Below are 25829 nucleotides of genomic sequence, written 5' to 3'. Positions count from 1 at the left end.
AAATTGAACCGAACCAGTGTGTTTGTTGACGCTAGAGTCTTAGGCTTTCTATCTGTCCAGGGATTGAGTGGCCTTATTACCTCCGCCAAGGAGGTTGTTTTCGGCAAGAATGAGTTAACATGAGAATTCATAATAAAATAGATTTATTTAGAGATTACTTCACTGTCCTGAATCACAATGGTTTGCAAGTGGACCTCAGATTTTAAAAGTGCAAACAGTTTAAATATCTACAGTACATAATTTGACAATACATGTTAGATAATTTCAAAATGAACAACATTAATAAGGAAAAAAAAGGCAACCATTTCACAAAAGTAAATCATCCAGTTAAATATCACTTTTTATATTTTACTAAAAACATGTTCTCTGACGCAGTTGGTCTTACAAAGGCTTTGTTTAAAATAAAAATTAAAAAACAGAATTGGCAGTGATACTTCAAAATCAAATTGTGCAAAATCATTTGTGGAATCAGAATATTTACATACATACATGCAAATATATACACACACACACACAAACACTGCACTATATTTCCAAACCACACTTTTGGCGATAAACACAAGTTGCATTTCTACTGTACATGAGAAAAGACAACACTGCTGAATGTGTTGTTTTTGCTGCAAAATAAAGAAAAATGGCTTCAAAAGCTGCATTTACACAAGAGAAGATACACTTATGAATGCACTAATTAAGTGATATATCATTAACTAGAATTAATTGATATGACAAATATTACAATGAGAACGTACTGGAACCTGGTGAAGGTTCACCAATACAACCAAACCAATTCAATGTTTTTCTGAAAGGTTTAAAAGTCAGTTATATAACAAAGTCTCAGTCTATATAACAAAGTCTCAGTCTACTCTAAATATATAAATCTACTGCGGTGAAGCATATGGGGTGGAGGGCTAAAGTGCATACCCAGTTTTCCCATGGGGATCATTAAAGTTTCATCTTATCTACTTGCAATGTTGTGAGTTTAAAGGTCCCATATTCTACACTTTCCAGTGTTTTATTTTATGCCTTGAGGTCCATTCAAAGCTGTGTGTGTGGTGTCATGTACCAAAAACACTCTCAATCCATTTTTACACATTCATTTTCCAGCATCTCTCTGAGCCTTACCGAGAACAGGCTGTTTCTGTCGCTGTGTCTTTAAGGCTCATTAATATTAACGACCCCTAGCCGTTTGAAGAGTGAAACGTGAGACACCGCAGCCCCGGCAGAACAGGCAGTGACAGGTAGGGAAAACTCTCCGGTAATAAACAATGACAACCGCTCAACCGCTTTGAAAAAAACACTTTGTTAGTCTATTATTTCTTACAAAAATGATAATGAGCGAACCTTTGTGACGCCACAAAGTTATGGAAGTCCAAACGGCTCGTTTAGAGACTCGCTTTTCTAATATGGATTGTGTGGATTTAGTTGCCGACCGTGCGTTTTGATACTTTCACCATGTTTAGATAGACCATCCAACTCCTTTATCATCACAGAGGCAAGGGAAATCCTGTTTTACACAATATGGGACCTTTAAGTCTAGCACACAACCTCTGCTGCAGTTGTCTGTTCGCTCTTCCTTCCCCCCTTTATTCCACTTTCTCTACGCTGTATACTCTCCAGCAAAACTGATATGCCATAATGTGTTATATCTGCATTTTTGGTGTGAACCCTATCGTCACATGATTGTCTCAGCACTGCTCAAAGGATACTGGCGTTTTCCCCGAAACTACGCCTGCGGTACTTAGGTGGAATTCAACTTTCACCACTTCACTTTAAATGAGGTGTCGTGGTAATGTGCTTCCAATGGAGCATCAAGGTTGGGCTCTTTAAAAGCCAGATTCAGGGAGCATCACTTTTAAAGCCTGTTTCAGAGAATGACACTTTTAAAGCTAGATTTGGTCAGATCCTTGGAGCCCCTAAAATAACAAAAATGGTGTAAATAATAAGAAAGTGTGATTCATTGGCTAAATTACAGAAGCTGAGAACGGCTGTGCTTGCAATTATTTTTTTAATGCCGCTATATCGAGTTTGTTTGCTGCGAACAAAAGCAAGTTCTCGAGTTCTCCATAAATATCCCGTGATCTCGAGAAAACAAAAGTTGTTTGCTCATGATAAAGTATCTTGTTATCTCGAGAAACCGGCCTTTTGTTTTCTTGAGATAACGAGATAAATTAACCCGTTATCTCCAGAAGACGAGCTTTGTTATCTCGAGATAACAAAATAATTAACTTGTGATCTCGAGATAACGGCATTAAAAAAATACTTGCAAGCACGGCCGTTCTCGGCTTCCGTACTAAATAGAGATTTAAACAAACATGAATAAAAGGCAAAAGTTAGCTATTTTGGTAGATAAGCTATTATTTCTGTAAAGCAATGTTTCACAGCATGCCATATTTAATGCCACAGCCTCTCATGCCAATGTTTTTTCTGAATATCTGAACTTTCTGAATGACTTGAATTGAAAGTGAATTCAATCCAGCCTTGTAATAAATATCTTCAGTCTACCAGGGCTCAGATTATTGTCAGTCTATTGGGGAAGTTTTTGAGGAATTTCTACACAATTCAAATACTGACAAACTGACAAATGACTGAATGAATGCTCTATCTAATGAAATGCTGTTTCGCTTTACATCGGAAACTGCTTGAAAAGTTTCACTGTCCATGCGGAGGTATACACACTGGCTTTTATTTATTTATGAGTCCATTTTTGTTATGCTCCCATCCTATCTTTGTACTTACATATTGCATAACACTGGCTGGGCTTAGGTATTCTGCTCCTTTCTCCTGGATTTGCACCTTGAAATTTTGATTACCCTCGGTGAATTGAAAAACTTTTTAAAAGACTTGGAAACACATTCAATAGGGGAACTCTGACTGTGTCTAAATTGCTTGTTCTTTTACCTCCAATCCAAATTTTATTGCACTTGATTTGAATTTATATTTTACATTATATAGTTTTATGTTTCTGTTTTGTGAGTTATTTTCCTTGTATTATCGGTAACTTTATGTAGGTTTAATTGCTGCCGTCTTGGCCAGGTCTCTAAATCTCAAAGAGGCTCTTTGTAGATGCATTTTCACAAAAGCTAATATATAGCTACGATGCTAACTAGTTAAATTAAGGTAGAGACAGAGGAAGCCATAATTACAATGAAAATGTAGTGGTTACGAAATTATTAGACCCTAAACAATGCCAAATTCACATATCTTATTTCTATAGTATTGGGCAGACTAGTCAAAAACTCATTTAGTAGTTACAAATTTGGACCAGAATAGCCACTGACATGCCAAGTTATCAGATATAGCTTTAACCTACTTTAAGTCACGTATGTTATTTTTATTTTTTTTCTGACCAATCAAGGGGAGATCTGAAATTTCTAGTGTAGTTTGTGTGTTTCCCCATGTAGAATCTTCACACCAACTATCCTTGTATGAGACCCACCCAGCCTTTCTAAATGCCAAGGAAAACCCCGATGTTCAAAGTTACATAAAAGTTCATTGTGATTCTGGATTGTGGTTCTCAACCTTTTTAGGAAAAACACAGCTTTTCTGTGCTAAACATTAATTTATGTTTATTTGTTATTTTAATTTTATGTAATTTTGAATCGGTGGGGTGGCTCACCATGACTTGAGGAACTGCTAGTCCTTAAAGAGTAACTAAACCCCACCCAAATTTGTGGTGAAGCCTGACATCTACTGGTGAAAAGTCGGGTACTGAACTGGCCATCTGCTATTGGCTGATCTTTGGTGCCAGGTGATGTCACAAATTTGGGTTTGGGTTTCAGTTACTCTTTAAAGAATTTGATTAGTCTGGGTTTCAATGGAGAGTCTTAGACGCTTAGACGTTTCAGATGCTTTTCCATTACCAAGATTAAAATTCTTGGGGAAACACTTAGAGATATTGAATATCTGCAAAGAATATTGGCTATCTGCAGTTTCAAAACAAAAATATTAGTATCAGCCTGCAAAAAACTATGTCAGTTGAACCCTACTATTATTATTAAATCTTTTTATTCAAAACATTTTTTTTCAAGTTAATCTGGATGTTACCAAGGGAACCATCCTACAAAATCATTCCCAGAGTTGTACATAAACAGAGTTTGCCTACTGACATAATCAGTGACAGCCATGTTAACTCCACAGTTATTACTTCTGCCAAGGAGGTTATGTTTTCGGTGCTGTTTGTTCGTTTGTTTGTTCGTTTGTTTGTTTGTTTGTTTGTCTGTTAGCAGGATTACAGAAAAACTACTGGCCTGATTTTCATGAAACTTTGTGGAAGGGTGTAGCATGGGCCAAGGAAGAACCCATGACATTTTGGAGCGGATCCGGATCCGACTCACGAACAAGCAATAATAGCACAAACCTTGGCGGAGGTCTGCGCTCTCCGAGTGCTCTTCTAGTTAAGTCATATGTGATTCTAGTGGAGGATTTGTAGGCTGGGCGAGATGGTGGAGTGAGACACATAGCCCTTGACAGTGACAGTTTGCTATATTGCAGCCCCTTGTCTATAGCTAAGAAATACTGGCTGCAAAAATGTGACAATGCCCTTGAAAGAGGGCCAACCCTGACCGTCTTTAGCCCAGGTTCTGGTTCCCTGATCTGGACGGAAGCCCTCACATTGCGGGGTTGACAACAGAGCCTCATTAGTGTATGGCTAAGGAGAAGCGGTGGGTTATGCACCTCTGTGGTTTCCTCCCGTGGAGGGTTACTGGTCTTTGTGTTTGGTGTGGAAGCGCTCCAGCAGGGCTCGCAGGATGTTCCCGGGGATCCGCTGGTGCTGGTCAATCAGGGCTTGGACAGCCAGCTGCACCTGTAGACCAAAGAACAGAAACTTAGTCTGCGACATCGTGTGCGATTCATTTCCTTTTTGTATAATATCTGGAATTCATTGAACATCACAAATTGATATCTGACAGTGCAAGAGTATTCTAGAGTAGGTTTTTCCTTTAAAGAGTAACTTAACTCCAAACCCAAATCTTTGGTGAAGCCTGACGCCTGGTGAAATGGTGAAAAGTAGGGTACTGCACTGCTCATCTGTTATTGGCTGGTCTTTGTGCCATGTGATGTCACCACCTGTTGTACTCTATGGAAGGTGACATCACCTGGCACAAACACCAGCCAATAGCAGACGGCCAGTGCAGTACCCTACTTGTCACCATTAGGTGTCAGGCTTCACTAAAGATTTGGGTGGGGTTTAGTTACTCTTTAAAGGATCATCCTGGTCTAATTTTTAAATGTCATATTTTGCACCAAGAGAAAAGCAGTGGTCACTTTCACATACACAAATACAATCTTAAGTTTCGGTGTTACTGTCGTATGCCAGTCTCTCCCATTCTCATCAAACCCAACTTGCAGAGACACACTGCTTGTTTGAGAGGCACAGTCCAGGATCGCAAATAGGAAGCAGAATGTTTCAAACACATTTTTATAACTCTAATATTAGCATGTCTAAAATGGGAACTATTTTAAGCAGCACAGTTATTTATTTCTGGTGGCTGAGTAAGCAAAAAGAAATCAACTGAATCATCCTTACAGTTGTCAGTTTCAATTTACAGTCAAAAAAAAAAGAAAAAAAGAAAAACAAGAAAACGCCCGATACTGGCAGTCAAAAATTAAAACGTCGCAGAGCGTTGTCTGGAATGTCTGGAAAAATGTTAGTCTGTCAGTATATGCCAGTTTATAGAATAGAAGTCATAGAATTAGAGCGCTGTTTGGTCAAGACTCATTGTGATGTGCAGCAAGATTATTGTTAAAAGAGAACGGATAACGTGTTCTTTCCTTATGTGCATGAAAAGTACAACATGGAAAAATGTGATATTGCATTTTGGTCATGATCCCAGTTCCATTTCTTCCACTTTCTCCCATTTTAACCCTGGAGAGTGAACAAAAGTTTTAATTATTTCTATACTGATATATGTTTAAAAACATGGAATGAATTTTCAATGAATTGGGCCAGATTGGTGCCAATTGGTATCCCCATATATAGCTAGTAGAGGAACATGCAGGCCTCTTTATCATTCAGTTCTGCCCCTGAATATCTATGGCGAAGCTGCAGGGAGAGAAGGGAGGACTGTTCCAGACACAGGTCCCCAGGCCACATATAAATAGTATGGGCCTAAGTGATGTGGAAAGAGACCCAGTTCTCTTCTGCCAACTACCCAGACATGGTGACTATGCCATGGGATAACCCAGACTTAAAGCAATATTCCACTTAGTTTTAACATGGAGCTTATTTGGCACTTGACTGCGTTTGTACTGTTTGAATGAGGAAATATCCTGAAAAAATATCCTGAAAACGTACATTTAACACCGATTCAACAACATATTCTGCTTTTAGGATAATAAAGCAGAAATTGGTCCGTCGTCATTTTGCATTTCTATTCTTGGTTTACACGGTTTAGATCCAGTAGAAGTGGTAAAAAAAAAAGTGGTAGATCTGCTCTCCCAAACTGGAACTATCTCTCCTAAATGGTAGTTAGTTAGTTTGGCCTTAGTATTCCCTAAGGAACATAGGATCATCAACGAAAACCCTCCATCCTCTCCGGTCTTGTGCCCTTCGGTCAAGTTGTTGCCATGACGGCCCGTCAGCCGTCACCTCCTGTTTTGTGCTTCTTCTCCAGGTGGTTCTAGGTCTTCCTCTATTTCTCCTGCCTTGTGGGCTCCATGTTAGTGCCTGTTTAGTGATTGATTTATTGTGTCTTCTGAGTGTGTGGCCTATCCAGCTCTACTTCCTTCTCCTGATTTGTAGTTCTAAAGGTTCTTGCTTGGTGAGTTTCCACAGGTTGGTGTTGGTGACGTTGGCGGCTGATAAATGTCTGTAGTTTTATGAGTATGTTGGTGGTAGTTTTCCATGTTTCCGATCGTATAACAGGATGGATTGGACATTTGAATTAAAGATTTTCAGTTTGGCTTTAACTGATGGGTTTTTAGTTTTCCAGATTTTGTTTAAGATGCTGAATGCTGTTCTTGCTTTTCCTATTCTGGCTTTGACATCTTCATCCGTTCCTCCGTCCACAGTAATTATACTCCCAAGGTATATATGTAAGACTGTCTACCTCTTCTAGTTGATTATGGTCCATGATTATTGGTTCATTGTTCTCGTTGTTGACTCGCATGACTTTTGTTTTTAGTGTGTTGATCTTGAGCCCAAGCGTAGCAGCAGTTCTTTCTAGTTTGTGTGATTTGTCCTGCATCTGTTGGTGAGTGTGTGCCAGTAGTGCTAAATCATCAGCAAAACCTAGATCCTGTAATTGTTATCCTAAATGGTATCCCTCCACAATGTTCTCTTAGAACATAATTTCGTCAAATAGCATTTTTATTGATAGAAAACGTTGGAACCAACAGCCAATTGAAAAGCACAGTAGTAGGATCTGTTGTTGAATCTGTTCACAAACATGTTAAATGTCAGTTTTTCAGGCTATTTTCGTGGTCTCATTCAAATGAATGGGAAGTAAAAATCTGAACGCTACAAACTCGTCCCAGCTGCATCCGTAGTTTATATTCTAGTTTTCATGGCGGTCAAGAGCCAAATAACCCCCATGTTAAAACTAAGTGGAAAACTGTTGGTTGCTCGATGCCGCTGCCGTAGTGCTGCCAGGTGCGGCTGCTGTAACTGCTGTAATGTTATATTGTCTGCCAGAGCTATCGAGCAGTGAGCAGAGACGCTTGCTTCAACAGTCGTCCATCCAACTCTTCAAACATTTGCACTTGCTCAGGGTGGCAACTCTGTGGTACTTTCCCAGCTTCCTTCAGCCAATTAGCGTCTGTGCCGACAAAAGACTGTGACATCACCAACACACTTCAGAAGACTCCAAACTCCTCAGTGAGCATATTAGCTGTGTCTGCAGCTGGAGCAGAAAAGCTGTTCATTATTCCACTTGGAACAATTTCTAACCTTGCACGCACCACACAAATGCTCCACCAATGTAGTAAAAACAAAAACATTAAAGGAATAGTTCACCCAAAAATGAAAATTCTGTCATCATCACCCTCATGCCAAATGAAACACAGGTGAAATTTGTTAGTCCATATAACACACAGGGAGGTTGCCAGCACAACTTGGTAGCAGCCTTCTCCAAAACAACTGAAGTCAATGGGGACCAGTTCTTTAGAGTTCCAAAACAAAAACAGCCAAACACTGTGAATAGAAAGACCTATACACCAATCAGCTGTAGTTAAGATTTGCACTAAATGATGGTGTAAATATACTGTAGGTCTTTTTGGAACTCTGAAGAACTGGTCCCCACTGACTTCAGTTGTTCTGGAGAAGGCTGCTATGGAGTTGTGCTGGCAACCTCCCTGTGTGTTATATGGACAAACTTCACCTGTGTTTCAACTGGCATGAGGGTGAGTAGATGATGATGGTGAACTATTCCTTTAGCAGTAAACAGTAATTACCTGTTTTGTTTCCAGTTTTAAGACCTCTAAAACCTATATTTAAGCCATGTTTTTTTTTTTTTTTTTTTATAGTTTTAGGGCCTAAAACTTAGATAAGACCTTAAAACTTGAGGACTCAAGATTTCAAAATCACAAACGGGGTGGAGATCAGCCACAATGCAGTGTGCAGTGACTTTTTTGAACACTTCAGAAGAATAATACTTCATATATAACTGTGCATCCTTATGAAGGAAATACAGCCACGACCCATTTGGTTGTATTTTTTTCTACATGTGCTAGCTAAAAGTGATTAATTTTTAGTCCAGTGAAAATTAAATCCCCAAATAAATGTGGCATTAAATGTCAGTAGCCAACTGAAAATAAAGCATTCATGCGCAAGTATTAGAAATTGGTCATGTAATGAGAATAAGAATTATAGCTGCAATGTGGCAGCCAGGAACCGCTTAGCCGTTTAGTTATGACAAGAAAACAAAAAAAAAGGAGAAAATGTAATCTTTCAGGCTGAAATAATGCCTTTTAGCCTTTAGAGGAACTTCACACAAACCAGCCAGCATGCATAGCTGTACGAGTGTCACATTATGGTTGCACCACCCAGGACTCAATCTCACAACCTTTCTTGCCATAGGCACTTCTAGGCATAGGCACTTCAGTATGAGTGCATGTTTATAATGTTGAGGCAGTGAAAAAAAGTAAAGTAGATTTAACTTATTTTATCAAAATGGCAGCCTGTAACATTAGCCTGTGCAACACATGGCTGATTTTTAATTAATTTTTGAAGTTTTAAACTTTGGACGGTTGCTGTAGCGCCACCATCAGGAAGATGCGTTGCTTTGTACCGGATTTGTTTCCGGCTGCTGGGCAGGGACATTGGTTTGCTTACTTTCTCCGCCAGCTCCACAGCGTTTAGGTTGGGGTCATAGGGGATGGGGTCACCCAGGTAGGTGCGGAACTTTACTGGGAAGCCACCATAAACAGGAGCTACGGGCAGCCGAAACTTCTCATAGGCCCACCGGAAAAACTCTGGAAAGGGAGGGTCAGAGAGAGAGAGAGAGAGATGAAAGAGAGGGTGGGATAAATGGATAAATGCAAAGGTTACAAGAGAGGAGTCAAATTAAGATGTAGACAGAGACATAAGAGCATGTCACTATGAAGTCAGATTCAGATCCTCCTGGGCCAGACAATCTGTTCTATTCTGATCAGTCAGACTGAGTCATTTGTGAAGCCCCATCAGTTGCTTCAATGAAATGAATGCAGGGTTCCTACACATTTTCAATTAAAAAATTCCATACTTTTTCCAGACCTTGATTTGTTTTGAAGATTTTGTCTGGTGTTCAATATGATTTACGCAGATATACATCTTGCCCCTGCTAACTAGGTCATATCAGTGTATAGATGAAGATTGTTCTTCACAGCGACAAATATCAGAATATGTGAGATGACTGGCAGGGTTCCTACACGGTTTCCATTTTAAAATTCCATATTTTTTCCAGACCCTATGTTCTTGACCGGATTTGATTTTGGTCGGTATTTGATATAATGCATGCTGACAGCGGCTGGGTAATAAGAGCGTCCCTCTATCTGAACATTATTCTTCTCATCAACAAAAACTGTGGACTCAAAGTGGCTCTACAACAACATAAAAGCTAGAATTATGTGTGTATCGGACCTGAACCGCAACATTTTCCATACTTTTCCAGACATTTTTTCAAATTCCCAAACTATTCAAGACCTGGAAATGATCAAATTCATTTTTAATACTTTTCCAGACTTTCCAGACCTGAGTAGGAACCCTGTGAATGGCTTCAATATCCAGGGTTCCCACACTCACTTGGGCATCAAATTCAAGTACTTTTCCAATGACTTTCAAGGTTGTGTTTGGTGAAATTCAAGGACTCAAAATTTGCTTGGTCAGAATTAGAAATCATAGAGGCTTTGTTTTTTTTTTTTTACTCCTGATGTTATCGAGAAATCCTGATGAAATCATTTTAAAACTGCTGCTATATCAACAGAAATATCCATACACTGTCAGAAAAAAAAGGTGCGAGGAATTTGGGTGCTATATTTCATAGAAAATTAGGTCCTGTTAAGGCCATCCACTTATTTTCAAAAGCTTTTAAGGCCTTGTTCAATTTTTCTCAAATCCGCAAAATTTCAAGAATTTTCAAGGTTTCATTTGTATACAAAAATTACGAGTCATTTGCATACACAAACATTTTTCTTGGGGGTCTGAATTGGATGGGTCATTCTGAGTTATTTTGAGACCAGATCTTTGGAAGTTGAATTGCCTGTTTGGTCGTAAGAAATGTCAGCAACAATTTATTTATTTATTTATTTATTTATTTATTTATTTTAAGCTCACCTCACCTGTCAGACAGAATTGACTCCAAACCTTTGTTGGGGAACCTGGCTGTAGACTTTTACACATAACTCAGGAACAAAAGGAACATCGGCACTCAAAAAAGTAAGTTTCAACATTTCTCATCCACCAAGTCAGGAAGAAAAGCAATTTAAATCAATTTTGTGAGTGTGCATTCCTTCCTGAAAATAATATGTCTTTGACTTTCCTCCAGTCCTCCTCCAGGCTCCTTGAAAGAGACCCAGAACTACCCAGAAAGAGAAATAGTCCAGTCAATCTAACTCAAAAAAGGGCCCAACACAGGAGAAATTGCAATAGTAATGTTTCATAGTTTTTATTGGTCCTAATACCCTCCTGCATCATATATTAAAAGTATACCTTCATGAATTTAGTGGAACATACTTTTTTCAAGGTCAAAAGCAAAGTTTTGACATTTTAGAGTGACACGGTCTGGGTAAAATAGTGTTAATATTGGAGGTTCTATGTACACCTATCCAACATATTTGGTGTCTTTTCCTACGTTTTTGGGGTCAATCTTTCCAATAAAACACTTTTCAGAGGATATTCTAATGTCTTATACCTGTATTTGGGGTACTACTACCCCAACACCCAATTTGTTTGCCAAATTTTCCACTTACAGTTTGTGCCACACTGCTCCTATGGGTGTATCCACATCTAAACTGGGTATAAATTGTTCCTATGATTTGTCCCCCCCCCAATATATCACTGTAAACACAGCTATGTAATTTCAATAATATTAATAATACGCAATGAAAGCACTGAATAATAAACTGGACTGGACATACAATACAAATGCACTTTACAAGAAAAGCCAGAGTGAGGTGGGTGGGAGAAAGGAGAATGATGGCTAAGCTATCATCCCTGATGGAGAACATGTCCCACCCCATGCAGGACACTCTGACAGCACTGGGCAGCTCCTTCAGTGACAAGCTGCTTCACCCGCGGTGTGTGAAGGAGAGGTACCGCAGGTCCTTCCTTCCTGCTGCTGTCAGACTTTGCAATCAACACTGCTCCCAGTAGACCACACATACCAAGACTGACAAATTCACTCATGTACAATACCAAACTGTGCAATATCAATATTTCCATCCATCCATATTTACATCTCTGCCAAGGCTGATAACTCAGTCTTTGAATCACCAATCACCCCCTGGGAAGTACGTGCGGTGCTCAGAAAAATGAAAGCCGGTATGGCGACCGGGCTGGATGGAATCACAAAGGCGGCCCTCCTTCGATGGGATCCTGGGTGTGAGGAGTTGGCGAACCTGTTTACGGCAATTATGTTTTCAGGCAAGTTACCGGGAATCCTTAAGAGAAACAGAACTACCCTGATACCAAAGACAGATGATTCACGCCTCCTGTCCGATGTGTCCCAACTGCACCCTATTACGATAGGGTCAATGATACTGAGGTTATTCTCCGGGGTTTTGAAGAAAAGGTTGATGGAAGCCTGTGAGATTCACCCGCATCAGAAGGGTTTATCTCTGCCCCAGGGTGTGCGGAAAATCTAATGTTGCTGGATGGTCTCATGAAGCTGAGCAAATGGGAACGGAAACCCTTGGCGTCGTGTTCATTGACTTCGCCAAGGCGTTTGATTCAATCTCTCATAAGCACTTGGTGGAAGCTCTACACCAATGGGGAGTTGACCGGATGGTGTCTGAACTCGTGGCTGATTCTTATGCGGGTGCTCTACCGTAGTGAAGACCGGGCGTAACAACAAAGGAGATTAAACTGAAGGTAGGGGTCAAACAGGTGACCCCCTGTCTCCCATGCTGTTTAATCTTCGATCCCCTGAGAACTGAGAACCAACACCTTCCCGACTAGGGCCTTTGGGTCAAGAGCAAAGGTGGTGGTGCATGTGAGAAGCTCTGTAGACTGTGTGGAAGAGTGGTTGAAACATTCAAGCACATTCTCAGCGCTCGTAAGAGCCTTAAACCGAACCGCATGGCGAGACACAACAAGTTGTGTGAGATCTTGGCCCAAGAGGCTGAGAGGCGAGGCTGGCAGGTCTACAGAGAACCGCACTTGACCAAAGCAGATGGTCATTGATGTGACGGTAAGATTTGAGTCGGCTGAGGGGACACTTGAGGATGCGTACCAAGAAAAGGTTCTCAAATACACACCGCTGGCTGAGGCGGTGCGTCTGAGATGGCCACTTGTCCAGAGAGTCAGAGTTGAGGGTTTTCTCCTGGGAGCAAGGGGCAAGTGGTTAAAGAGGAATGAATGGAGTTGGAGGGAATGGGAGTCCCGCTGCGAAAGCGGGAACAACTGGCAAAGCTGTCTAGCAGGAGAACTTTGCTGTATTCAGTGGACACCCTTAAGGTGTTCCATGCACTTGTTGCATGATTTATTTGATTGTTCTGTTAGACTGTTATTTGGGGTTTGTTCAGAAAGTTCGTTTTGTGTGTTCTTTATTAAGTTATTCTCAACAATAACAGTCAGTTGGGTGCATAATGCATCCCTGGTTCTTTTAGGGCATTCAAACCTCGGTGTGCACTAATCCCCGACTATGGATGACGAAGGGGTGGATGATCCCTGAGGACGTGCCTCGTTAAACATCATGAAATGGGCGTATATGTTGGCTCAGTTCTTGAGTTCAAGTACACTCTCTGTCAGTCAATATGGAGAAGGTATCGGTGGCAGCTGGCAGAGCATCCATGGTTGTGGAGTTCGCTGGTCAATAGATTGATATCGGTGGCGACGAGTGGGCTGTCCATGGCCGAGGTCCTACAGTCTTGCAGCTCCGCCTCGGTGGGGTTGATGACGATGTGAATTCTGCCCAGTGCTTCTGAATGTCAAAGTGTATTGCAATTTTCCCTGGGTCAAACCACAGATTGACTGGACTAAAAGGGAAGCACAAGTGTATGGAATCAACTCCTTTGCTGTTTATGAGCAGAAATATGTCACGAGAAACTGAAATTGAATTATTTATATTTGAATTTGAATTGCTCGACTTGAAAAATTGCATTAAATAACTGAATTTGAATCACATAATTTGAATTTGTATTGTTTGTTTGTTATTATACAACAGGTAGTTCCGACCAAGCAATCTGATTGGTCAACTAGACATTTAGAACGTGATCAAATCAGCATGACAGCACACCTAGCCGTGCTCATCACTAAATATTACTCCGCCATATATTATCATACAATATATTTAAATATAACTCTGTTCAGCCTTGATGTTACTAGACGCTCTGGCATCCTCCATCAGCTGTGCCGGTGAGTCGGTGACACGGCGCTACTAGCTTAAAAACACATGTGAAGTTCGCGGACATAGTAGCTAAATCTGTCCATGGTAAAATTATTTTTTTCAGCAGATTTCTTAGTTACAACAAGATTGAGCTAGCAAGGCAGTTTTGTGTTTATATGTGTGGTATTTATTCAGTTTGGGAAATCCCACGATCTCTAGAAAGCATTAGCTCAAGTTGGCTGGCTGACTCAACAGGGACTAGAAATCGTCTCTGTTGCTAGGTCGTTACTAAGGGTCGGCCTACTTGCTGGAGTAGAAAACTAGGTTCCATTACATAGGAGTCTACTGACTCCTCAGTGATGCTGACCGCTGACCGCATCACTGTCCTGCCAATAATGACAGTAAAGCACACCCTCTCGTGTAATATTGCTTCATTAAGGGATCTGGAATTTTTGGGCCAAAAACATGAAAAGGAGTTCTGTGAATCTGCATTCGATTGCTCTTCCTCAACGACCAGGATGTGTGTCTCAGTAAACTGAAATTGAATTGCAAGAAGTGAATTTGAATTGTGAAAACTGAATACAGTTTCAGAGCAAATGAATTCAATTTCATAACATTACATTCAGTTTCAAGTTTATTGGAATTCAGTTTAAAACTAATAAATTCAATTTCAAATTATGCTACTCAGATTCAGTTTTTCAATGCAATTATTCAAGTTAAACAATACAAATTCAAATTATGTGATTCAAATTCAGTTTTTTAATGCAATTATTCAAGTTGAGCAATTCAAATTCAAATATAAATAATTCAATTTCAGTTTCTAGTGACACATATTTCTGCCCATAGCTGTGGTCTCTTCTTCTGCCCCTTCTGAAGTTCGCGATGTGGGTACTTTAGTAAGAATCAGATCTTCGGGTTGCGTTTTGTATATTTCAAGGCCTCAATGCCATTTTTAATTGCTTATTCCACACTTACTGAGCGTTCCCAGAGATCTGAAGCCTTCCCGCACATTTTGGGTAAACATTGGAATTATTGGCTGAAAGAGAGAGAAAGCAAGAGAAAGGGGAGATTAGAGAGGTAAGAGGATTTTTGACATTGCAGAATCATAACTCACAGAACAAAGCATGAGAGATACTCCATTTAAGGAGGGGGACTTGCAGACAAAGGTAAAGCCTAATCCTGGAGTGTGACACTCACTTAAAAGAGACTTCACAAATCCCCCGCTGACACTAGTTTAGTTGAGGATGAGGCTTTGTAGGTGCCCAGAAAATCAAACCTTGCCAGTTTTTGTATAATGTTACGAAAATTCAATATAAAAAGGGTTCAAAATGACCAGTGGCAGTAGACTGCAGTAACAACAACGTACCACTTGAGAGTCAATGGCGACCTGGGCAAAGCCTTTGCGTTTGCCCCATATAAGTGGGTAGGTCTCATCGCTGAACAGCGCCTCCCGGACTCCTCCTGGAGAAATACCCAGCAGGTGACCATTCTTCAGAGCTCGGACACACTCCTCCTGAGGACCATGGATCACACTGAACACCTCCAGCAATAACTTAAAACCTGCAGGGACACAGGGATAGGATAGGACAGGATAGGGTAGGATAGGACAGGATAGGATAGGGCATGATGGAGATAGGACAGGATAGGATAGGACAGGACAGGACAGGACAGGATAGGATAGGATGGAGATAGGATAGGATGGGATAGGATAGGATAGGATAGGATAGGATAGGATGGAGATAGGATAGGACAGGACAGGACAGGACAGGACAGGATAGGATAGGATAGGATAGGGATTGGGATTGGGATAGGATGGAGATAGGGATACAATACAATACAAACAAGCAGAGGGAAAGAGGGGAGAGAAGAGAAAAGTTGACAATGAAAGAGTTACATTGGTTATTCTTATTATTATTCTTTTTAAATCACATTTGGTGAACAAGCATATGGTACATGAACACAGACAGACACACACACATACACAAAAACCCCAACTAGGGATGCACCAATACCACTTCATCACTGCGGTTACTGAGTACTTGAAGTATGGCCCGATCCCAAGTACCATCGCTATTTTTACTGAAGAATATACAGTGGATATCAAAAGTCTACGCAGCCTTTCAAATGTGCTAGTTTTTATTGCATTTGGAAACATTAATCAGCAAAATCAATGTAGAAACAAAACAAAAGGTTACACATTTATGGCAATGGCTATGTGAGATGGAGCTATGGTTATTGCTTTGGTGTTGACTAACATTAGCACCACTTTGTCTGAAACAAGCCAACAGTAGCAACAGAGATGGTGGACAGGAAGAGATCATCATATACATACATATATACCTGATATACTACATCATATACATACTACATCATACACCTCATATACTACATCATATACTATATCATATATATCATATACCATACTGCACACAAACACACTCACACCTATGGGCAATTCAGAGTCTTCAATTCACCTGGCCTGCATGTCTTTGGACTGTGGGTGGAAACTGCAGCACCCCATCTTGCTGTGAGGCGACAGTGTTAACCACTGAGCCGAGAAATTGATTAAGATTTAGAGAAAGTTATCTCTGCCTTTATCTCATCTCACTTTGACTACTGTAACTCCCTCTATTCTGGCCTCAGCCAGAATAGAGGCCGCAAAGATTAAGCTCATCTGCAGCTCATGCAGCCAGGCTCCTAACTGCTTTTGCTTTTGACTGTTTTCAAAGTCTAGATTCATGACAAGAGCTGATCCTAATCAAAGCACCTAAACTGGAACCAATTGCCTGAAGAAAAATACGTTTGACAAGCTCTGCATCCTCTTTGAAGACAAAATTAAAAGCTAATTTTTGTGGCTAGCTTTTAGTTTCTTGTTTTTTTTTTTTTGGAGGGGGGGGGGGGGGGGGGGCTCTGTTATAAGGCGACTGTAACAGTATGTATACAGTAGTCGATTTGAGGGGGAATGCGAGGGGATGCCATGAAATAACAATTGTCAAAAACCATCCCCTTTGTAAAACTGCCATCCCCCCTTTCATCCCTCTCTATGGCAAGATATCATTCAATCAAGAAATGTGTAAGCCACTCATTGATATTAAATCATTTTAATCATTTTAGAGAATATAGCGCATCTGGAGTTTTCAGCAAATCCGAGGGTGGGGGACACATGCATTCCCGGTGGGCCGCTCTATCTGTGGGCCGGTTGGGATTTTTTTTTGACTAGCCCCAAATCTTTTCACAGAGGAAAAAAGCAGAATATATCCAGGGATGTCACTAGGCCGGAATGCATCGGGACGGCGTTCCGAAAGTGAATTTGACAACGGAACGCGTGTTCCGGTTCTGGAAAAATAAACAGCTCAAACAACTGGTTCATTTCGTTTTAACAGCAAAGTTTGCTGGCTGGGCGGTGTTTGGACCTTCAGGCCAATCGCAGTGCTTAAAACGGAAAACTCCACCCAACCGGGAAGCCAGGACACATTAAACAATCGCACAATCAAATGACAAGCACAGACAGTTTAATCTGAGCAGCGGAGCGGACAGGTTGTGTTAAAATGTAGAGAAAGAAGAAATCTAGACTGAATTTAATCTTATATAAACTTTAAATGTATAGTTATCAAACCTCCACAAGCTCCTGCTCACCTTGTGATCCTCTGCATCTGACCCATCCTAACTGCTCAGGAGCAGTGGGCAGCCACAGTGCAGCGCCCGGGTACCAACTCCAATTCTGAGGCCAGTGCCTTTGTTAAGGGCACTGGCAGGAGTATCTGATACCTAACATGCCTAACATGCATGTCTTTTGAGTATAGACTTACCTTTGTGCTGTTACAATATAAACAAAAGGGTAAACAGCTGGTCCCCACTTCCACGCTGTCTTCTTCACTATCAAATTGTTTGTCCCCATAAGACCCCACCATCCCCCCTGAAATTTGTGTACAAATCGACTACTGCATGTATATAAGTATGTGCATCTGCGCATGTGAATATACAGTATGTGTGTGTGTGTACATCTACGGATGTGTATGAATGCATATGTGTGGATATGTATGTACAAGTACCTGGAATCTTGAAGAGGAGTGGTCAGCTACAGAGTGGCAGGTTCGTCCCTTCTGGATGATAACATTGGCCAAGAAGTAGTAGTAGTCAATGGGGATAGCTCCATGGTAGTACACTATCAATGCTGCTCCTTTGTCCGGGGATCTTCTCCATACCATGGATTTCATAGCCTGATACAGTTGAAATGGTAGGATGCATAAAAAATGTTACACGACTAATAACATGCTCCATGTCATTTTACCCTTGTGTTCACCTGACTGCATAACCAATTTCCTTTTGGGGCAATAAAGATATTATATTGAACTTGAACTTGAACATAATGTTTAGAAAACTAAGCCTAACTAACCTTTGGTTCCAATATTATATCTTATCATTGTCCCCCACCAAAGTGGGGACTATGGATCGGTCTCCGTCCGTCCGTCCGTCCGTTCGTTCATTAGTTTGTTAGTTAGTCACACTGTCACGTTGACTTTGTGCCGCTAGGGGGCGGCATTGACAATGAATGGGGACTCAGTGGTAAAGCAGGTCATACAGTTAAAGTTAGCATACAATGTGGGGGACAATGAATGGGGACTCAGTGGTAAAGCAATACAGTTAAAGTTATCATAGGTAACATACACACACACTACACACTTGGAGACATCAGACTGGGTTGATGTGTTGAAGTGAGAGTCAATGGAGAATTTTTGGGCAAACCTCTAACCACAAGACACTGTAGTTATTGTACAGTTGTTGGACTGTTGTTCTGTTATTGCACTCATCACTGCACTACCACTGTGCCGTCAGTGTTGACTACTTATATCATATTACCACTTACCTGCTGTGCAATACCATATATCACTTATCATTTAGCATTTATATTATTCATAACACTCACGCTCCTGGTGTTGTATGTTATACTGTATATTGTATTATTAATTGTATTGTAGTGTACATTGTGTAATGTACGGATTGTATTTATTGCATATTGTAGTTCTTATATTTTGTACTGTATTGAGTAAAAACAGGACAATTACAGTTACTACATTTCAAGATATAACTTGTAAGCCTAATTCTGAGAGTAGGCAACAGAAATATATGGTCAATCTGTCCTTTCACTGTCCCATACGAAAATGCTTATACAATTTCACTCATATTTCAAGTACACTCAGCAATCACTGACTGACCCAAGGGTGGAACTACATCACTGGTGGGGGACAACATGTTTACTATTTGCTTGTTTTAAATTTATTCAAGGTATGCTGACACACCTGGCTAGACATTGGAGAGAGCCAACCTTTGATTTATTTAGCTAACCTCTTCTTTAGATGTTCATTTTTGTCATACATTTGTCAAATCACTATTCACCAAGTAGAAGAGAGGAAGTCTGAAAACAACAAAGCAGGAGCTAGGAAATAACCAAGAAATGACAGGGTAAGGCTTACTCCAGATATCCCCCCAATAAAAGAGCCAGAACCCCAAACTGAAAGAGGTACAAAAGGCGGCAAGTGGTGCAAGCCTATTTCCGGCCACTGTATTGTCAAACAAAAATACGTCATGAGTCATGAGTATCTCCGAAGTTGCGGCTCCGATCCGACTGCATTTCGGATCCGGAAACGTACTGCGTCCGCGGCCAGTGAAGCAGGGTGCATTGAAGTAAATGGCTACGTATCTGATCCGACCTTTCTGACACAAACAGAAACCCACCCGGTATAGCTAAGCTAAGTTAGGTGCAGTGTTAGAGATGGATTTACTTCAATTTCAATGTCTTTGTGCTGATATTGTGGCGGTGTGCCACAGATGAGCCTATGTATGGGAAACACTGCTTGACTCTTCTCCTCCATGTCTCCTCTAACAGATGTGGTGCACGTAAGGCAGCCCTGCCCCTGTGTTTTTGATGGTTTTGCAACTAGTTAGTAGCAATGATTGGCGGCATATAGGGCATAGTGGCCTAGTTCCATTTCGTTTAAATGCTCAACCCTTGGAGAAACGGCATATAACCTGGTATAACCTGACAGAATGAGTGAATGTAATGAACTACAAGTGAATTGAATCCTGATAACCTTGATAAACAAGGGTAAATGGGCTAGAACTGGATGACAAAATAATGCTTCCAACGCTACTACACAGACACTAACACCAGCAAAAAACAATCACTCCACACCTAGTGTCTTACCATGCCATATGGCTCCATGTCCATCCCAGAGAGTAGCTAGGGTCTTTCTGGCTCCGTCCCACACGTTGTTACAGTATGCTTCCCTCAGCTGGTTCTTTCTCTGTTGGAGGAAAGGATCAGGGAAGCAAAGGTCTGGAATTATTAATGTCTGGAAAACAATGACGGAGCAATTAAAGTGTATATCCACATAGAGAGGTGGGTTCAGGCGGGCAACGGCCACAAACACCATGTGGAGATCTCTGTTTTTCCTGCTTGGCTGATTGAATTTGGTGCCAAATCATGCTTGTGTGTGCAGTACTCAGAAAAGCCTGATATTCCAGCTTTTTGCACTGCTGTATCAATTAACCTTTCTAAGTATCTCAGCAGCCTCTGAGCCATCAGTCACTGCTCCTGCATTACGGCGGCAAGTAAGCCAAAATGTTTTCGTGTTGGGAATGAAAATACCTCCTGCTCTACACCATGAAACAGGAATGAACCGTTTCTTCCATGCTAACTTAATAAGCTTCCACAAAATCTCAATACATCTGGTGCACGATTATAAAGCCTGACCTTTGCAGTAGTTATTGGGAAGAACTCAAATTTTCCTGGTATCAAAACTGGTCCTACTACTCATAAATGAATGCTGTATACTGATGACATCCTAGTGTTTGTGTCAGATCCAGAGAAATCTGTAAAATCTTTACTAACAATTATTGACAATGTTTTCCAAAATATCTGGCTATAAGATAAATTGGTCCGAATGTGAAGCTCTTCCCCTGACATCCTATTACCCTGAAAGACGTTTTCATCCAAGCTTCCAGTGGCCCAAGAAGGTAATAACATACTTCAGCATCCTGTATTCATCCCAACTATAAGATCTGAGTAAGGAATATTGAACCTCTTCTTGAACATTTAGAATCCCTTTACCTTTCGTCATGGGGTAAGGCAATTGTTCTGAAGATGAACATTGTTCCAAAATTTAACTACATCCTTCAAGCTCTCCCAGTCTCCATCCCACTGAAACGTTTTCTTAAATTTGAGAAATTCTGAATTGAGAGACATGTGTTGTCCCCTACCTATGATTAATTGGTAAGTCTCTGCTCTTGTGGAACGATTGGCTACAGAATGGAATATTGTACATGAATTCAGACTGCCCGCCAATCAGTCTTGGAGGTATTTCCAAATCCACAGACTCCTAGCACATGCCTTCTGGGGTGGGTGCTGGCCCTGCACAGGTGGAAGGTCATGAACAATCTAGATATATTAAATCGAGGAATCTAGATATTACTTGATTTTACTACAGAATTCATAAAAACCACCTCTCTCAAAACACTTATCTGTATGCACCTTTTCCTGCTTTGTTGCTTTCAGGATGCCACTCTTCTCTTTACTAAATAGAGACTTAAAAAATGAAATGGATCCTTGTAGAAATTCGGAGGGATTGACGCCAAAATCTTTTTGTGTGCAACCTTTGTGTGCAAATAAAAAATGTATGTTGTAGTAACTGCACCCACACCGTCATTGTCATCACACATCTGGAAGGGCCTTACATCCTGTGTGTGAGCCTCTGCCCTGATAACGGATCAGGAAAGTGGATGGAAAGTGGTTGGATCGTAAAGGAGGCCACTGACCTCTTGGTAAATCACTCCATTTTCACTCTCCAGAGCTGGTATCAAGGACCAGACCTGGTAAATAACCATAAAACACCAACACTCAGCCCTGTCTTTGGTAATCCCCAAAGAGACAGAGAGTCTGAGATGACACCCATTGGAATGTTGCCAAAATCAAGAGAAATCTTTGATACAGACTCATGAAACCTTGGGTATCACATTGTGGTGGACTCTAATGTATATGACAAATTTTATGTGTAACTGTGATGTTTTATATAATAGTTATTTACGTTATTCAATTTTGTTATCTTTACATAGGGCTTCGATAGCCATGTTTGATATTAAAGTGTTCAGGAATTTGTGCTGAGTTTAATAATGTTAATGTTACAACGGTCAATTATATTGGATAGATCTGGGAACCAAAAGTAGGGTTTCATGCATATGTAATGAGCCGTAAAACTAGACATGCCAGCCCACGCACACACCCCTCAACTGATCACAACAAAACCAAACACACACATTTCATGCACTTTACGTGGTCGCGACACGTGTGCTAACGGAGTCTGACAACAACTTTGTTCCAAAGTTTGTCTCCAAAGACGGACTCAACTGCATCATCATCATCAAGCCAAGTAGAAGCCTGTTTCATCCGAAACAGTGAAGATTGCCTTGCTGCCTGCCTGTCTGCCTGACAAATACACACACACCAGCACGTGTGTCTGTGCCTGCTACAACCTCACTATCAGCTATCCTGCTGAGTTTAACTCTGAAGAATCATCAGAACCTCCAGAGTGGGTCGGCGTTAGCCTTGAGAGACCCACAGCCCTGTCCAGCAGCCTGCGTGCTCCAGCCTGCGTGCTTCACCCTGTTGCGGCCTGCTGAGATCAACTGAACAGACGTCGGATCTTCATCCTCCAGCACCTCGTCGAGCCGAGACTCCTCACAGCCTCAGCGTGCTTCATCTCCCTCCGGACCTCCGCTGGTGTCGTATGTACTGATCATTGTCCGCTGGGCATCATATCATACATCACACATAGCTATTCCATTACATTCACACTTCACACACATATCACACATCTTATTACGGCTCCCTATAGTTATAGTGACCATTCAGTTATTCAAAGATTCATTTGAGTTATCCAGATAGTTATACTGTCGCCCTTTATTCCTATCTTGCCGACTCATGTCTTCCACTGCTCATCTTCCATGATTGTGTCTGCTGAAATGTTGGTTTAATTATCAGTGTTTTATATTTACATGATCATCTATTCCTATTGCCATTGATTCATCACAATTCATAGGTATACCTCTTGTATATACTGTACTATATTCACTTGTATTTACCTGATTATTGAGTGTGCTTAGTTTAGTAATAAATATATTATTCTGCATAAAGTCACCTCCTGTGTTCAGTGTGTGGGTTTAAATTCAAACATGCCGAGAGTTCACTCCTTCAGATGAGACCTGTTAATGCTGTCTGTTATCTGGTGCCCCGTTCTTAATTCTCATTGAAGCTAACTCTAAATTATATTGATATCAGACACCATTAATACCTATCACCACTACATATCTGGTGCCACCGTGTGAGGCGGAGTTGTTTGAATTGCCCATACATTTCTGGCACAGCCCGTGGCGGATTTGCTTGAATTACCCACACAATCAACTCAATATTCAGTGTTCATATTTTATAGCAGAAGGTATAGGTGTGGCTCATGTGCGTGTTGTACTGGGAGTACTGATTGATGATGCTTGTCCTGTCATAAGAAAGTGCTTAAGACTGCGGCTATTGCCTTAGTAAAATAGCAGCTCAAGTTGTGCACCATTAGTGCACTGATATTAATGTTGCAGTATTGGGTGGCATCCACCATTATACTGTAGACTGAGGCATTAACGCCTGATTATGCGTGTACCGCATCCTAGCCGATAATAGTGCTATGAGTGTAGCTCATTAGTCACTAGGCTTATTCTGTCTAGACTGTTGTTTTGAAGTGCTGATCTATACGGACGTGCCTATAGATTTAGCCAAGCGATCGCATGGTGTAAAGTTCCTTGGTGATAAAAGTCTAGCCCACTTTTATCGTCTCTGCTGGGCCGCAGATATAGGAACGTAATTTGGGTAAATATCCACTTGTAATGAGTAATTGAATGAATTTGTAACTTGTTGCTGTACACTCATAGCTGGAGACCTGTGTTTACCCCTAGAGTAGCTCAACAGATAGCCATTATAGCTGCGCTCGTAGCCAAGCTAACTTCTCAAACTGTGTTGTAAGCTATTCAGTGAGACCCTCTTGCTTAATGCTCAAATAGACTCAGCCAAAATCGGGTCGAGAGTCGCCGCACAATCACCACTGTGAGCCACAGGGCCATAAGTAAATTTATTGTGTGTAGCGCTTCTCTTGCTGGCCTCTGTGCCCCCAATCTGCATAAATTCCACCTCTGGTGCATCACCGTGGTGACGTTGCAGTAGACCGCTCACGTTACAGCGCCAACCTCCCACAGTGGAGAACAGCGTAACTGCTGGTTGTAGTTTATTGTAAGCCCACCTCTGTGGCAAAATTGTGAGTGCAGTGCACTTCACCTAAATTGACTAATCAGACGATTAGGTACCATTAGCACACTATTGTGTGAGTGTCTTGGATCAGAGAGGCCTACTAACCAGGCCTGCACCCAAGCATTGTGGCTAAGCTAATCGCTTTAGCCTTTACCACAGAGTAAGGTGTGCTAGCACCCTCCTAGCCTAGCCTAGCCTAGCAACCTAGCCTAGCCTAGCATGTGCTCATTTCAGTTAAGCTAATAGCCTTAGCATAGCATAGGCCGTGCTCTCCTAAACAAAGAGGGATTTCTAGCACCCTCCTAGCCTTTATGCATGCTCACATAAGCTAAGCTACTAGCCTTTAGCATAGCGCTAGTTCACTGAGCAATAGTGTCTCTAGCATCCTAATTAGCCTAGCCTAAGCCAACTAGCCTAATGCTAGCTGCATGTGCTTGAACAGACTGGCTTGCTAACCCACTCATTAGCAGAGCTCAAGGCCTGCTTGCCTTAGCAGTGGTATTATATTAGCCAGTGTTTGCTTGAATAAATTGTGCTCGCTAACATCCTTAGCCTTTAGCACAGATAGCTGTAATATGAATGCCCTCTTCCACTAATTGCATTCATTCAATTGGAACATCCAATTTAATTTTGAAATCTACTTTAAGTTGGGATCGACGACCTCCCACCTCAACCTTTCAGTGCAGCCTTGCAACTATAGCACACTATTCTAACAGTTTGGCTTGCTGCATTCCTTAGCCATCTGTTTTAACTGCATGCTTGTTGCCTGTCGACGTATGCACACATTCACTATTATTTCTAATTAGTGTTGTGATAAGCAATCTGAGCGATTGTGACCCACTTAGTATAGAGTTGAATCAACCAATAAGTGAAGTACACAATGGCACCAAAATTTCCTATCATGGAACAACTTGTGAGTGTTCCACCTGATACACTCAACCATACGAACATGGAGAAAATTAAAGATGATACTGACCTTAAGTCAGAACTATTAGAGAAGCAGAATAAAGCTCTAATGAAGGCCACCATGGCTATGACTGACCTCCTAGCCCAGGTTGAGATGAAAGACAAACAAATAGCAGAGCTGACCCACCATAGCGACGAAATCGCAATGCTCAAAGACCAGGTCACTCAACTCACTCGATATCTTGACCAGTTTCACCAGCGAACCTGGGAAACCGAGACAGAACTGAGAGATGTGAAATGCAAATATACTGCGGAGAACGATTCATGCAATAAATACATGAATGAGCTTCAACAACAAAAGGAAGCCTTGCAAGAAACACAAGGTAAGTATGAAGACCTCCTAAAGGAGCATGAGGCAACTCAACTGGAGTGTGCCACCACAAAAGGTAAGTATGAAGACCTCCTAACGAAGCACGAGACAGCTCAACTGGAGCTCGCCATCACTAAAAAGGAGAATGAGATCATCTTATCTGAGAAGACAAAGCAGCAGGAGATCTTGAAAGATGCCCTCCCTGCTACCATCTTGATGAATGAAGGTCATGAGAACGGAGCGCCTC

General features: G+C 41.2%; 1 protein-coding gene across 1 annotated transcript in view; it reads right to left on the bottom strand.

Moving 5' to 3' along the window:
- Nucleotides 1-259: 259 nt before the first annotated feature.
- Nucleotides 260-25829, bottom strand: part of tmem68 (transmembrane protein 68) — a 36860-nt gene continuing 11290 nt past the window's right edge. The window contains 8 exon segments of the mRNA XM_071515124.1: nt 260-4804; nt 9272-9411; nt 14937-14997; nt 15328-15521; nt 18014-18031; nt 18034-18151; nt 18153-18181; nt 20167-20266. Coding sequence (XP_071371225.1) covers nt 4700-4804; nt 9272-9411; nt 14937-14997; nt 15328-15521; nt 18014-18031; nt 18034-18151; nt 18153-18181; nt 20167-20266 — 765 coding nt within the window. The 3' untranslated portion in view covers nt 260-4699.

Source organism: Centroberyx affinis, unplaced genomic scaffold (genome assembly GCF_046629955.1).
Source record: "Centroberyx affinis isolate AG114_WGS23_722 - 3 ecotype Tasmania unplaced genomic scaffold, CSIRO-AGI_Caff_v1 ptg000310l_1, whole genome shotgun sequence".
Taxonomy (NCBI): domain Eukaryota; kingdom Metazoa; phylum Chordata; class Actinopteri; order Beryciformes; family Berycidae; genus Centroberyx; species Centroberyx affinis.
This window is presented reverse-complemented; position numbering and strand designations above follow the sequence as displayed.